The sequence below is a fragment of the Chelonia mydas genome, chromosome 24 (assembly GCF_015237465.2).
Source record: "Chelonia mydas isolate rCheMyd1 chromosome 24, rCheMyd1.pri.v2, whole genome shotgun sequence".
Lineage (NCBI taxonomy): Eukaryota > Metazoa > Chordata > Testudines > Cheloniidae > Chelonia > Chelonia mydas.
Genome location: NC_051264.2, coordinates 8,451,718 through 8,466,398, shown reverse-complemented (window position 1 = coordinate 8,466,398; position 14,681 = coordinate 8,451,718). Strand labels below are relative to the sequence as shown.

Here is a 14,681-nt window from a genome sequence, read left to right as displayed (position 1 = left end):
CACGCAGCCCGTGCCCCTCGGAGTCCCCAAAGGATGGGGGTGTTGGAGCAGGAAGGGCCTGGGGGGTGTCTAACATTCCCAGCCTGGGCGGACAGACTTGCGCTAGCCAGGCTTCAGCTCAGCTGGCACGCTGGGGCGGCGATTCAGGCTCTGGAGCCCCCCCCGACCCCCCGGCTCTGAGCTTGGGCGCTGGGAGCCTGCGTCTCTGCCAGAGCCGCGACCTCCACCTGGCTGGCAGCGTGCTGGCTCGGGCCACGCTGGCGTGAGTCCGTCCACCCAGGCGGGCTGGCTCCCAGCTGCAGGGTAGATGGGCCTTGTGTGTTCCCAGGATGCTGCCCAGGAGCCCGGCCCTGTCCCCTCGGACAGACAGACAGACCCGGCATTGTTCTCCGACACGTGGTGGGGGAAGGGCTCAGAGGAGCCTGGATCTAACCCTGCAGTGTCTCAGTGGGCAGGGGGACCACGAGTGCCCAGGGAGGCCCAGCTGGGTCGATGAGTGCCCAGGGGAGGGGAGGGTCCAGCCAGGTCAGTGAGTGCCCAGGGGGTCCAGCCGGGTGAGTGAGTGCCTGGGGGGCTGGGGGTCAGCCAGGTCGGTGAGTGCCCAGCATCTGCCCTGGGAGATGAGGGGTCTAGGAGCCGAGTCTAATGCCGAGCTCCCACTGAGGGCCATGTCAGGAATCGCCCCCTCTCAGCCTGCCCCTCACCCCCCCGATTGCCAGTGTGCCTTACGGGCAATGTCCGGCTGCCGTGCAATGTGTTGATGGCGGCCTGAGCCTCGGCGTGGGCCTGGAACTTCACGAAGGCGCAGCCTGCGGGGAGAGAGAGTCAGTGCCGTCAGGGGGGGGAGGGGGGGAGGCAGGGCCTGAGTGCACACAGATACCCCGAGTGCACCCCCCTGAATGCACGCAGACACCCTGAGTGCCCCCCTGAGTGCACACGGATACCCCGAATGCACCCCCCCGAGCGCACACAGACACCCCGAGTGCACCCCCTGAGCGCACACAGACACCCCAAATGCACCCCCAGGAACGCACACAGACACCCCAAGTGCAACCCCTGAGCGCACACAGACACCCCGAGTGCACACACGCTCACAGCCCTGCCTCCCTCCCCCCCCCCGAGCCAGGCACCCCTGTACAAATGTGCCCTCCCCTGTCTCCACCCATGAAGCACACAGCCACGCCCGCCCTCCCCCCAACGCTGGCATGGCCCCTCTTAGCCCTGCATGCTTGGCCCTGTCCAGCCCCCTTTGCCCCTGGAGCAGGGCCCAGCTGTGCAGCAGGCAGGGGTGACGGGCGAGCAGCCAGGGAGCATCACCCGGGACAGCTGCACAGCCTGGGGTGGGAGGGGGGGATAACATGGGAGAAACGAGCAGGAGCCCTCAGGGCACCTGGTGGCCAAACTGCCTCTTCCCTGCAGCACAGCGCCCCCTACTGCGCCCCCACCCCGCTCCCTGTTATGGGGGCAGGGCCACGGCAGGGGCCCGGGAGTGGCACCTACCTTTGCTGGTGCCGTCTGGCCCCCGCAGCACTGTGCACTCATCAATGTTCCCAAAGGGCTCGAACATTTTCCTGACGTCCTCGTCCGTCTGCTGCTTGCCCAGCATCCCCACAAACAGCTTCCGGTCTTCTGGCAGGGAAGAGGCAGTGCTCAGTGGGGAGGGGGCCCATTCGCCCCTCACCCTGCCCTGCCCGGGAGCACAGGGAGCCTGGGGCGGGGGTGTTGGTCACAGAGCACGGTGCTGAGGGCCAGATGCCTCCTCTCACCCCATCCACTCGGCCCAGGCTGGGATCACGGACTGCAGGAGCCAATCACTAGGTTGATGATGGGCAGGCCCCGGGGGTCCTGGGTGGGGGGGGTATGTCTGTAGTGGGCACTGGAGAACATCTCAGCTATGCTTGGCTGGATCTTTCTACCCCTTGGGCCAAGGCTGCCGATCCGTCCACCTGTCCTTAGCTCTTTCTCTCCAGACCCTGCTCTGTTTGTCTGTCCCTATCCTTAGATGCTAGAATGCTAATCTGTCTGTCTTTCTGTCTCCCTAGATCCTGGCTGATCTATCTATGTATGTATCCATCCCCTCCATATCTATCTATCTATCTATCTATCTATCTATCTATGTATCTATCTATCTATCTATCTCCATACACCCCCTCTATCTATCTATCTAGCCAGCCCCCTGGTATCTGCAGGGAGCACTATTTGCCCTGCCCAGTATTAATCTGATGTCACAAGAGACCAGGGTGGGGAAAGCCCCAGTCAGGAATCCCAGGAATGTGAAGGGGAGACTATTGGAAGACCCCCCCCCCATCTGATCCTAGCTTTGCTCCGCAGAGACTGGGAGGCCCGGGGTCAATGCTGGAAGTGTGTGGGGGGGGTCCTGTCGTGGCAGGGAATTACCCCTTTGTTCTGGTGGGGGTTTAACCAGGGGTAGCTGGGGTTCCAGGGCAGCCCTGCCCCCTCCCCACGCCCGGCGGGTACCTCCTCTGCTTTCGCTGTCTGCTGGCTTCACCTGGATCGGCCGGTTCATCTGCAAGGGGGAGAGAAAGAAGAAACATTGAGGATGCGTGCAGGCAGACCCTGGCGCTCAGAGAGCAGGGCGCCCCCGCCGGAGATGGAACCATCCAGCAGCCAGACCCCACCCACCCCCCAACAACAAGGCATGATCCCTTCGTAGGGAGAGAGAGAGCCTTATCCCATCATACAGAGGGGAAACTGAGGCACAGGGTGTGTCTGTGACTTGCCCATAGTCACCAGGCAAGTCAGAGCCCAGATTAGAACCCAGGAGTCCTGACTCTTAGTCACATCAGCTATAACCATTAGATAACACACCCCTCCCACAGCCAGGAATGGGAACCCAGGAGTCCTGGGTCCCCTTTATTTAGTGTGGATTTGATCCAGTGCGAGGTGCACAGGTGACACCCGGGAGAGCCAGGCCTGCGCAGCACAGGGCCAGTTTCCCTACCTATTGCCACAGCCCTGCCCAGGAGGGTCCCACCCTGGGCCCCAAGGACAGCTCGGTTTGTAGCCAGCTCAGGAGTGACCTCTCTGCGGTGCCTGCCAGCCATGCGCCTGTCCCTGGCTACTCACCAAACAGCCAGGGTTGGAACTGAACTGGGGGCAATGGCCCCATGTCCCATTTCCCGAAGCACCCAGTCTCCTGCCCTGGGGCTGGATCAGAGCCGGAGCCCCCCGGAGGGGAAAGGTCCCATGTCCCATTCCCAGCCCCCTGGAGCCAGCCAGTCCCTGCAACCTGGGGCCAGATCTATCCTGGTCACCTAGTGGGGAAAGGCTCCGGAGCTGGCCTGGCCTGGCTGGACACAAGCTGGTGGGGGAAGGATTAGCCAGCAGAAACCACTGACACCCCCAAACCCAGTGTCAAAGACCCCCCTCCCCAGCTCCCTGCAGGAACACTGGCTCCACCCCGGGCCCTGCAGCCCCGTGACCCCTAGAGCCGCGCTGGGGCTTTGGGTCCAGCGCTGACTGGGAGGGGAGAACGCCTCCTGCCGAGCCCTCCACCATGCTCCCTCCTGGAGCAAAGCCAGCCGGCAAGGGGAGGGTTAATGCAGAGCCATGAGATTAACTCAGCAGGTCGCTGGGACAGTTCTGTAAAAGCATCTGTAATCATATTAAAGGAAAGCAGCAGCTTGGAGGGGAGGCAGCCCCCCCGCCCTTCCGACTGCATGGCAATACTGTAACCTCCCCCCCGCAGCAGCTAGGGTGACTAGATAGCAAGTGTGAAAAATCAGGACACCTTTTTCCGGGGTGCTGGTGGTGGTAGAGTTGCATATATAAGACACAGCCCTTACTATCGGCATGCCTGGTCGCCCCAAGAGCACCGCCCGGAGCAAGGGGATCTGGGAAGAGAGACACCCCACAGGCAGAAGCCGGGGAGCAACTGCGCCAGCAAAACCCCAGGGGTGACCATCATCTCCAGACGCTGGGAAGTTTGGGGGTCCCGGTCCTGATCCTGAGCAGGTCGATCCCGAAGCTGGGTGGGCGCCATGACCAGGCAGGGGAGCAGCCAAAGGCATGGGAAGGGAAGAACGGAACCCAGACGTCCTGGCTCTCAGTCCAGCAGCCCGAGCCCTGGCCCGCCCCTTTCTCCCTACGCTCCTGGCAGTTCGGCCCTCCATGGAGGTAACTGGTGATCACCTTTGAGAGAGAGATTTAGGCCCAATTGACAATACGCCAGGAGCTGGGGGGCTTCAAAACGAGGCCACATTGAAACCGTAGGGGTGCGAGTCTGTTCAGACAGGTGTCAATCAGGGCTAGCCCCTTGGTCTGGGCCGGTCACCATGGCAGCCGAGCGCCTCACCATCTTTCCTGTATTGACCCTCCCAGCACCCCTGAGAGGCAGGCCAGGGCTCTTATCCCCAGTGCACAGATGGGGAAACTGAGGTGCCAGTAGTTCGCTGCCTCACCCGATGGACTTTTGAGGATCTGGCCCAAGGTCACACAGGGAGTGCGTGGGACAGCAGGGATCTGAACACAGGGCTCACAATAGCTCTAACCACTGGGCCATTTTTCCTCCCATCCATCCTTCCCTAAGGCATTGGGCCGGATCCCCAGTGGCCTCCACTGACTTCAATGCAGCGACACCAGCTGCCAGTGGCCCCAGCCCCCCATTTACCTGGACCCACGTGCAGTCCCAGCGCTGCCCCGCTGACTGACCACAGGGCTGGTGTGAGCAGGAACACAACTTATCCGGAAGATCAATAAGAAAAAGGCTCCGGATTTGCCCACTAGCCACAGGACCCGAGGGCACCTCTGCTTATCAATCCCACGCTCCCAGCCTGGTCACAGGCATGGGCAGGCAGAGGCATTGCCAGGATGCCAGCGTGGCTATTTGGCCCCATGCTGGGGCTGGGGGCTGGGGACTGAAGGCCGCGGGGGCGATGCCAGACGCTGCAGTATCCCGGTGCCCTGTGATGCAACTGGCATGTCTGGCAGGGCATTGCCCACCCACTCTGCCTGCTCTTTGCACCTTGTGTCTCTCTGGGGAGGACATACATGGTGGGCGGGGATGGGGGGGCACGGATCCCACCCAATCAGTGTAATTAAAGCCCTGCTCATTGCCCAATGGATCAATTATTACTAAGATACTGAGCTCTATTGATCAGGCAGAGATGGCGCAGGGTGTGTATGTGACACCCCAGCAGGGCTGCACCCCCTTCCCTTCATCCTGCTCGATCGGCCTCCCCAGCAAAAGGGCTGAATCTAGCTTCAAAGCAAGTGCTGTCTCACCAGCCGGCCCAGTGCAGGCTAGACATGGGCTGTCTGGCAACCTCACCCCCCAGCCCTTTTCAGATCAGCCGCGCTATTTATCTGCCTGCTGGCTCTAACTGTCTGTGGGATCCACCTCTCCCTGTCATATCTGTCCATCTCCTCATCCATCCATCTCCCCACCTATCCATCCACCTGTCCTTCCAGCCAATCCATAACTGTCCATCCAGCCGCTAATCTGATCTCTCCAGCCATCCATCTCAAAGGCACATATCTCCCTGCGAAGTGTCTAGCCAGAGATCCCGGCCCCCTGCCCAGACACGTCTCACAAGCGGCCTGTCACTCACTGCTGTTTTAGGAGCAGGTAAACCCCTCGGTCGCACCCCCCTGCCCGCCTGGCAAGAGAAAACACACCCCAGTTCCCCAGCGCTGCATCTTCCTCCACGTCCTCCCGCCTTGCTTTGTTGCCAGGTTATCTCTGGTTGCCACAGCAACCGGTGCAGCATGGGGACCGCTTTTTCCTCTCGTGGTAAAAAAACAACAGGGCCTGGCAGCATCCCAAGGAGCTGGGCCTTTTCAGAGCGGCGTGGCACCCTGAGCCAGGCATGCAGGCTGGCAACTGGGCACACAGGCCGGCAGACGGGCCCAGCCCACAGAGGGGCAGCATCCCTGAGTTTTCAGCCCCATTTAGTGCATCAGGAATGTGGTCCTGGTAAGACAGACCAAGAGATCAAAGGTCTCGGCTTATGCCTAACCAGGGTGAGGTTCCCAGGCCCCCCTCCGACCCCAGCCTTGCTCCACCTTGAGGGGGCAAGAGGGCAGCTTGGTGACCCCCGAAGCTCTCTGGGCATGTCTTTCTTTATTTGAATATGCATGACGGTAGCATCCAGATGCCCCAGCTGAGCACAGCCCCTCCCCCAAAGAGCTTGCAGCCTGAATAGACAAGGGGAAACTGAGGCACAGAGTGGGGCTGGGACTTGCGCACAGTCACCCAGCAGAGGTGGGAATAGCAGCCAGCTCTCTGAAGTGCGAGGGACATGCCCTAACCACTAGGCCACACCACACTCCCTCCTGAAACTGGGGTGAAGGGGAACCAGACAGAGACAGGCCCACAACGCCCATTTCACCAGGGCTGGCCACACCACACTCCCTCCTGAAACTGGGGTGAAGGGGAACCAGACAGAGACAGGCCCACAACACCCATTTCACTGCCCTGGGCTGGCTTTGAACCGGCACCCTAGAGGGCAAAGGCTCCTATTGACAGAGTCCCGCTCTGTGTTCGGCCCCTGTGCTAGGGCCCGGGGGCCCAACTATTAACCCCCACAGCAACTGGCGGCGCCAGCAGGGGAGACGTGGGAGCTGGCAGGGCGCACTGGGGAGGGGGTGACCCCACTGTACGCAGGGAGCACGCGTGGCTGGCAGAAGTGGGGGGCGGGGGAGGGGGGGACAAAGGGCCCTGGACTCATCACCTGGGAAAGGGGAGACAGCCCAAGAGAACAGCACCAGGGCCTGCAACACAGCTGCTGCTCCTCGGGAGAAATGGATGTGTCTGCTGCTCTCCCCCAGGCAGGGTTTGGCTCCTCTGGGGTGGAGCAGCTGTTTATACAGAGAGCACAGGGCCTAGCGCTGAGATGCAGCCACCTCTGGGGTGGGGGGGCGGCGGCTGTTTATACAGGGAGCCCTTACCCATGATAACACCCTTGTGGCTGGGATGTGGCCACCCCACCATGCCAACCACCAGCCCCAGTGAAGCATTGCAGGGTTATGCTCTACGGCGCATGGGGAGCCCCATAGAGACTTGAGCTTGCCAGGCCTCAAGCAGCCAGCCAAAATCCCCACTCCTGGTGCTCACAGAGACTGACTACGGGTAGGGCATTGGAGATGGATGTCTCTGGAGGTGAGGGCTGGGGGGAGACGTGGGCCGGTGCTATCCAGCCGGCCTTGTCCCCCAGCGCTGGGGCCGCTGATGGCTTTGGCAGGACATGGAGACCCACCACCAGAACACCGCCGGCAGGGGCTGGTGCTGCCCCCCAGGGAGCTGCTCCCAGCGCCTGGGTCGGATTGTGGCTGTACATCCGGGCAAGCCAGCTAGGTTGCAGGCCCTGAGCCCCATTGCATGGCAGGGAATCGCGCCCCATCCTGGCAGCTCAGCCACGCTGCTTTTTGCACACACACACCCCCCCCCCCCGCCAAAACCAAAGCATTTGGAGCTCTGCACGAGCAAATCTCTGCAGGCCGGCATTGTAGGGCGCAGCTAAAGGGGGCAGGGCAGTGGGGCGGGGGGGAGGGGGGGGAACGTGATCCTCCAGAGCAGGTGCTCTTGGCACGAATCAGCTGATTAGCCGGGGGTCTTTACAACGAGCCGGGAACTCGGGAGCTGGCAAGGAAGGAGAATTAATTGCAATAACCAGGGATACCCCTGCTCAAGCGTCTCACGTCACCGGGAAGGCTCAAGGCCCGGGCTGGGGTTTTGGGGAGCCCCCCCCACCCCACGAGCCGCGTCGCTTTCTGCGTCCATGACAGAGTCGTTGCAACCTCACCTCGCGGGGCCGTCACGCCAGGGGGAGAAAAAACCAGCAGATGCCTGGTAACCATGGCAACCGGAGAATATGAACCATGGCAACCGCCCACTCAGCCCCAATTTACCCACTGCGTTACCTAGTAACCACGCTGACATCACCATTTATCTTTACAAACAATGCCAGGGTGGGGGGACGATTTGAGCAAAGGGGAAGAAAAACAAAGGTTGGGGGGTGTGTGTAAAATCTCCAAAATCTTCAAGTGGGAGGTTGGGGGTGGGGGGAAGTCCCAAGGGGAAAAGGCAGAAATACATGCCCCCCCCCTTCCCCGCAACCCCGCTAAATAGCCATCCCCTGGCAGCTGCTTATACAGGCCTCCCTCACCTGGCACTGAGATGCGGCCATGTCTGGGGTGGGGCGCAGGGGCTGCTTATAAAGGTACCAGGTAGCCTTCATCTGACAGCCACATGCAGCCACCTCTGGGGTGGGGCATGGGGAACTAGTAATTCTGGGTTCCCTTGCCCAGCACTGAGATGCAGCAAGCTCTGGGGTGGGGCAGCTGTTTCTATAGGGATGGCTTACCCAGCTCTGCTCGACGTCTCTGGGGTGGGGCACAAGGGCTAGGTGCCCTTTGCCTGGCACCGAGATGCGGCTGGCTCTAGGTTGGGGGGGCGTGGCCTATAATTAACACAGCAACACCCTGCCATGTACCACCCCGGTGGCTGGCGCTGGGCCCAGCCACCCCAGAGGGTCACCCGGCTGGCGCTTTGTGCCCCTGCTCAGGACCCTAGGGTGTCCGGGCAGCTGGAGCCGGAGCCCTCCTGTATCACAGAGACCATCAGCATCTGTGAGCTGGCCGTGCCGTGTAACAGGTTGGTGCATCCCAGGCCCAGCCCGCGCCAGCTCTGCCTGGCCCAGCATGCCAGGTGCCTCCTCCAGGACCACTCTGAGTCCCTTCCAGTGCCCCCATTGTGGCAGCCGGCTCCTGCACCGGGGCAGCGCCCTGCAGTTCGGGCGTCGTGCTGGGGGCGGGGGCTCACCCAGTGCTTCATTAGTAATGAAAGAGGCGCTGGGGCTCAGCCCTGACAAGCCCTGGTGCCTGTTTGCCAGTCTCGGGGCTCCCCCTCTGGATGCCGGCGCCGGGGGGGAGCCCCTCCGTCCTTGGGGAGCAGCCCTGAGGGCACAGCAGACGCCAGGCAGCTCCCAGCTGCTGGAATCAGCCGCACAGCGAAAAGGAGCGTGGCCTGGGCATGCCTCTCTCCTGCCCCTCCGGACCCTGCCAGCGCCTGGGGATTATGCAGCGATTACCCATGTCCCCATGGTTGACCACCTGGGGTGGGGCGGGGGGGGGGGGGCTGCTGGCTACACTGCCTAGCCTGGGCTTCAGACAGCTTCTAAGTGGGGGGCTGGGGTGACACACTGCTCCTGGCCTGGGGGACTCCCAGCCACGGGCCAGTGGGCTCCTCAGGGTTAATTTAGTCTAGAGAGAATGAAAACAGGGCTGGGCTTAGCTCCTCCCCTTCGTTTGCAGGAGACACTTGGGGGAGGAAGGGAACCCCCCCCGTCCCACGTTGCTTTGCTGCTCGGTACCATCCCTTCTCTCCTCCCAGCCTACCCGCCCCAGGGGCTGGAAACGGGAGCCAGGCTCCCAGGGCCGCAGGGGGCTGGCGGGAGCTGGGCGGTGGCGTCCCCCGACGGAGGGCCCAGGTTCAAATCCTGACATAGGCAGAGGGAGGCGGCTGGCCGAGGCCTGGTGCGGCTTGTGGCCAGGCTGCCTGTGTGACCGACCTGGGGTTTGAGAGCGACTCTGGCTGGGCCAGGCAGCAGCTCAGGCTAGCCAGCCGGAGCGGTTCCCTCTGCTCTTAGCAGCTAGCTCAGGGGAGAGCCAGCCCAGCTGGGCCGTGGTCTCCGCTCACGCGCCAAGCCACGGCTCTCTGATCAGATCCCACCCGGCCAAGCCACTGAGATCCGGGACTGAGCCAGTGTCCTAACAGATCAACGACAGCTGCAGCAGAGCGTCCCCTGTTGCTGGGCCCCGGCGTGGCCAGCATCTGGGAGCCTTGGGACGAGGGAGACGCTGGGAGATGCTAAAGGAGAGACAGCTGGGCCTAGTGGGGAGGGCACTGGGCTAAAAGCAGGATGCCTGGGTTCAATTCCAGGACTGACACTGACCACAGGCAAATCATTTCTCCTCTTTGGGCTTCAGTCTCCCCTCCCACCTGTGTCTATTCAGCCAGGGAGCTCTGGGTCTGGGCAGTACCTAGTGTAACGAGGCCCTGATCTCGGTTACTGTGTGTCTGGGCAGTGCCCGGCACGACGGGGCCCTCTGATCTTGGTTACTGTTTGTGACACCTGATGATAAACCCCTGAACAGAGACATGCAATCGGGTAATTGTTGCTGTCAAGACCATCCCCTCTGTAACTGGGGCAACTGGCTGAGGGGCATGGTAATAAATACCATGGTAATAAATACCACCCTAGGATGGAGCGCTTGGCACAAGAGACTCAGAACCGGTGGCTGGGTTCGAGGGAGAGCTGGGCAGTTTCATGGGAGTTAGCTACAAACTCTCCAGCTCTCCCGCGTGGAGACGTGACCTCACCACTGCTGGGGCCAGGCAGAAATGTGCTTCCCTTCAGCCCCCAACCTCATGCAGAACTGGCAAGCTGGCCAAGTGCATTGTGGGACCGTGGGGGCATGGGCCACTGCCTGGGAATCCAGATTTGAGAGCCTGATGCCCTCAGCCGGGAGGGGAAAATTCCCTGTTCCCTTATTAACCAGAAAGGAGAGCACAATTATTGTACTGAGCAAGAACTCTCTAGCGAGCTAATGGCTGTTAGAAATGAAAACCCGTCAGGTGCTACATACCCCAAAGAGGGGAAATAAATTAGGGGCTGGCCCTTTGGGGGATACAGCTTTCAGCCCATCCCACCCAAGCCCCCAGAAGGATTGCACGGCTCCATACCAGATCCCCGCCCCAGCCCGAGGCACCATGTGCTCCTCTCTGTTCTGTCATGGGCCCGGGAGCCCTCTGCAGGGAGGGGATGTTTGGGTTTGCACAGTGGTCTCTTAAACAATCAGGAGGAACCAGACTCGTGGCCCAGAGGCAGAAGATTCTGAGCTGCTTTGCACAAAAACAGAGACCCCAAGAGGCCCCAGTCACTGGGTGACCCCAGGAGCTGCCACCCAGCCTCTGAATGAGGGTGGAGCCGGGTGGCTTGGCCTCCTCGCGGGGGTGGTTTTTGGCTGGCGCAGGTCGGGCTGAGGACGTGCCAGCGACTTGATCCCCCTGCCCCCCAGATCAGAAGGCAGCTGCTCTAATCCCACCCCTCCAAATCCCACCTGCCCCTCCCGCCTCGCCTGGGATTTACCACGCATAAATCCTGGGATTATCCAATCAAATTGAAAGCTTCTTAGGTCCCGGCGTGCAGTGCGAGCCCCGTGCTGGATGGCAGCAGTAACGCCGTCTGGCTGGTGGGGTTCAGGGACCTGATCCAGGGCAGGGGACGAGGGAGGGGCGAGTGGGAGAGCAGCCGGCAGAGCTATAGTAAAGCGTCCCAAGATCAAGTGATCCCGGGGGCTCGGAAGGATCCCAGCAGATCCCAATAGATCACCCTGGAACCTCAGCCCCAGTGAGGCTGAACCCAGCCCCCAGGCCACCCTTTGTCCGGAGGCGTGGTTCAGGGCTCGGGGTGAATTGTGGTGGGAATGAGAAGTGGTTAGTGCTGGCCGGGGACAGGCATCTGGGGCAGAAGAGCTGTGCAAACTTCCCCTGCCCCAGCTCTGCCACTGCCCCTCAATCCCGACCCACAGCCCCCTCCTATCCCAGCCCTTCCCCCCAGCTCTGCCGGTGCCCCTCAATCCTGTCCCGCAGCCCCTGCTATCCCAGCCCTGGGCTTCCCACCACACAGCTCTGACAGTGCCCCTCAATCCTGTCCCGCAGCCCCTGCTATCCCAGCCCTGGGCTTCCCACCACACAGCTCTGACAGTGCCCCTCAATCCTGACTTGTACCAGGGCAGGGAGGGGGCATGCGCTGGTTACAGGAATTGGCTGTCGGGAAAACCCCAGGGCAGCTGCCAGGCCGCACACCACCAGCCAGCTCGTTATTGGAAGCGGATCCGGGAACGAGCCCACGCGGCCCCAGTCTCCATCCCACAGCCAGGGCAGGGGTCAGCCGGGGGGAGGCAGGAATGGGTTTCATTTAAGGTCCAAGGTCCCATTGCTCCCCGCTATCACAAGCCAGCCACGTTGGGAGATTCCCCCTGCCCTAGATCCCACAGAGCTGTGGTGGGAAGGAGACTCTGAGCCGGCGGGAGCTGGCTGGGGGGGGAACAGGGGTTGCATGGGGAGAGGATGTGAAGAGCGGAGACTGGGGGGGGCATGTTAGGGAGTGGGAGGGCATCTGGGGTGCAGGATATTTTGGGGATTGGGGCTCCCAGAAGCTGCTGGGGTCAGAGGTCAGCAGAGTCAGGCTGTTGGGGGAGGGGGTCAGAGCTGCCCCCTCTCCCTGGCCCTATTTCCTCCTAACAAGGGGGTCAGCTGCTGTCCCCCAGCCCCGCAAGCTCGGCTGTGGGGGAGGGGAGCAGAGCCCCCTGTTCCCCATTAGAGTGAAGGAGCCCAGAGCCAGTGATCGTGGGGGCTACAGATCCCTGTTTGTGTCCTAGAGCAGGGGGCTGGGAGCCAGGACTCCTGGGTTCTCTGCCCAGCTCTGGGAGGGAAGTGAGGACTAGTGGCTATCGCAGGGGGGCTGGGAGCCAGGACTCCTGGGTTCTATTCCCAGCTCTCAGTGGGGAGTGGGATCCAGTGCTTAGAGCAGGGGAAGTTGGGAGTCAGGACTCCTGGGTTCGGTTCCCACTCCTGGGAGGGGAACATGCTCAAATGAGACCGCCGTGTACCTCCGCCCGGGCACAGGGCCCCGCGAGGCCACCAGCCCTCCCCCCTCGGCAGCTGCTCAGGAAGCAGACCTGGCCCCAGACGCACGCACAGACTGGCTGGCGTCGCTGCTCCCAGATGTTGCGGGCGAGTCCCCCCCCCGGATAGGCCCTCGGCTTTGTTAGCTCAGCCGCCCCCTGTCCCCGGCGCACCTGCCCCGCAGACCATGTTTACCTGGCAACGAGTCATTATCTGCCCGCTGGTTACCTAGCTACCGGGCTCCTGGTGTCCGCGCCCCGCCAGGAACAGAAGGGGCTATTTATAACCCAGCCGGGCACCCGCGGCCTCCCCAAACAAAAGGGAACCTGCCAGTGCTGGGTCCTTTCAACCACCGCTCCCATACGCTGCGGTGACGGGCACATTTGCTACCCACAGATCAGCTGGGCCAGGGCTATGCCTAGCAGGTGGCACCAGGATATGGCTGTTTCTATGCCCCATGCAGGGATGCCAACCAGGGGACCAGTCAGTGCTCAGGTGGGCACAGGAGATGTGGACCCCCCCCAGCTAGGATGTGGGCGGAGACCCAGCAAACTCGAGTGGAAAGACTCAGCTGGACCTGAGGCCCTGGACCAGCTCGGCCCCGGAAGGTTCCATCCACTTGCACGCACGTGCAAACGCACACGGATCCCCTGCTCGCATGCACGAACACACGCGCCTCCCCTGGCACATGCCGGCAAATGCGCCCGCCTCTCCTGCCCTGCCACAAATGCACACGCGTGCACGCGCCCTCCCTCATGGACGCACACACGCCCTGCATGGGCCAGCGCATGCCTCCGCTCGTACGCAGGCGCAAAGGCACGCAGCGTCCCTTTGCACACGTGTGCCACACACGCGACCCGGCACCTGCGTACACATCCCCCGACCCCCCACGCATACAGGCGCAAATGGTCACACGTGTACCCTTGCATGCGTGTGCATCCTTACATGGGCACAGCTTGCTTGCACATGGAGTGGTTATAGACACCCCCCTGCAAGGACTGAAAATTCAAGCCTCTCCTCTCCCAGCCAGCACACAGCCTCTCACCTACTGACACCCGGACCCCGGACCACCTGCCCTGGGAGAGGGGGCGGCGCCAGGCACCCTGACCTGCCCGGGCAACAGCTGCCGGGCCAAGGGGGGAGCTCCTTTAAATCAACCCAAGAGACAGCGAGCGAGACAGGAACAATAAAGCTGGAGTGCTGGGAAAAGGGACAGGATGGAGAAGGGGTGGGGGAAAGAAGCGGGAGTGGGTGTGTGGGGGGAAACAGCAGAGACAGACAGACACACACACACACACAACACAGTGTTTACTAGGGAAAAGTCTGGATGTCACACTGGGATCCTGTGGGTGAGAGGGCGGGGGGAGGGACTGGGAGGCAGGACTCCTGGGTTCTACTTCTAGCTCTGGGAGGGGAGTGGAGTGGAGTCTAGTGGCTAGAGTGGTGAGGGGGCTGGGAGCCAGGACGCCAGGGTTCTATTTCTAGCTCTGGGAGGGGAGTGAGGTCTAGTGGGTAGAGCAGGAGATGGGGCGCCTGGAAGTCAGGACTCCTGGTTTCTGTCCCCAGCTCTGGGAGGGGTGTAGGGTCCACTGGGTAAAGCAGGGGGGCTGGGAGGCAGGACTCCCAGGTTCTGGCCCCAGCTCTGGAAGTCGAGTGAGGTTGAGGAATTGCAGATGCAGGGAATGGGATCCAGGATTCCTGGATTCTGCTCCTATTTCTGACAGGGAATGGCATCTAATGGTTAGAGTGGGAAGTTGGTAGTCAGGACTCCTGGGTTCTCTTAGTAGCCATGGGAAGGGAGAGGTGTCTAATGGTTAGAGCAGGGTGTATTGGGAGGGGTGGGGGTGGGTCCAAATCTGTTCCATGGCTCTAAGCACAGTATGCAGATGCCACCTTGATCCCTAACATTGTCCTGGATTCCTCCCAACTTGGTATTTCACCCGCCCCTCCCTCCGCGCCCCACCAGGGTCTCAGACTCCCTCCCCTCCCCCACAATAAGCTGTTCCTGCCAATGAGGTTTGTGACCCAG

The 14,681-nt window shown here is 61.8% G+C and overlaps 1 protein-coding gene across 3 annotated transcripts in view; it reads right to left on the bottom strand.

The window, feature by feature from the left end:
• Positions 1-14,681, bottom strand: part of CELF3 (CUGBP Elav-like family member 3) — a 48,026-nt gene that overhangs the window by 16,435 nt on the left and 16,910 nt on the right. The window contains exons 4-6 of one of the 3 annotated variants that reach the window (XM_037883359.2): positions 2,479-2,527; positions 1,501-1,629; positions 730-809 (exon numbers count right to left, since the gene is read on the bottom strand). In XM_037883359.2, coding sequence (XP_037739287.1) covers positions 730-809; positions 1,501-1,629; positions 2,479-2,527 — 258 coding nt within the window. Of the gene's footprint in view, positions 1-729; positions 810-1,500; positions 1,630-2,397; positions 2,528-14,681 lie in introns of all 3 variants that reach the window. The other 2 variants (XM_037883357.2, XM_037883360.2) reach the window with 2 other exon arrangements.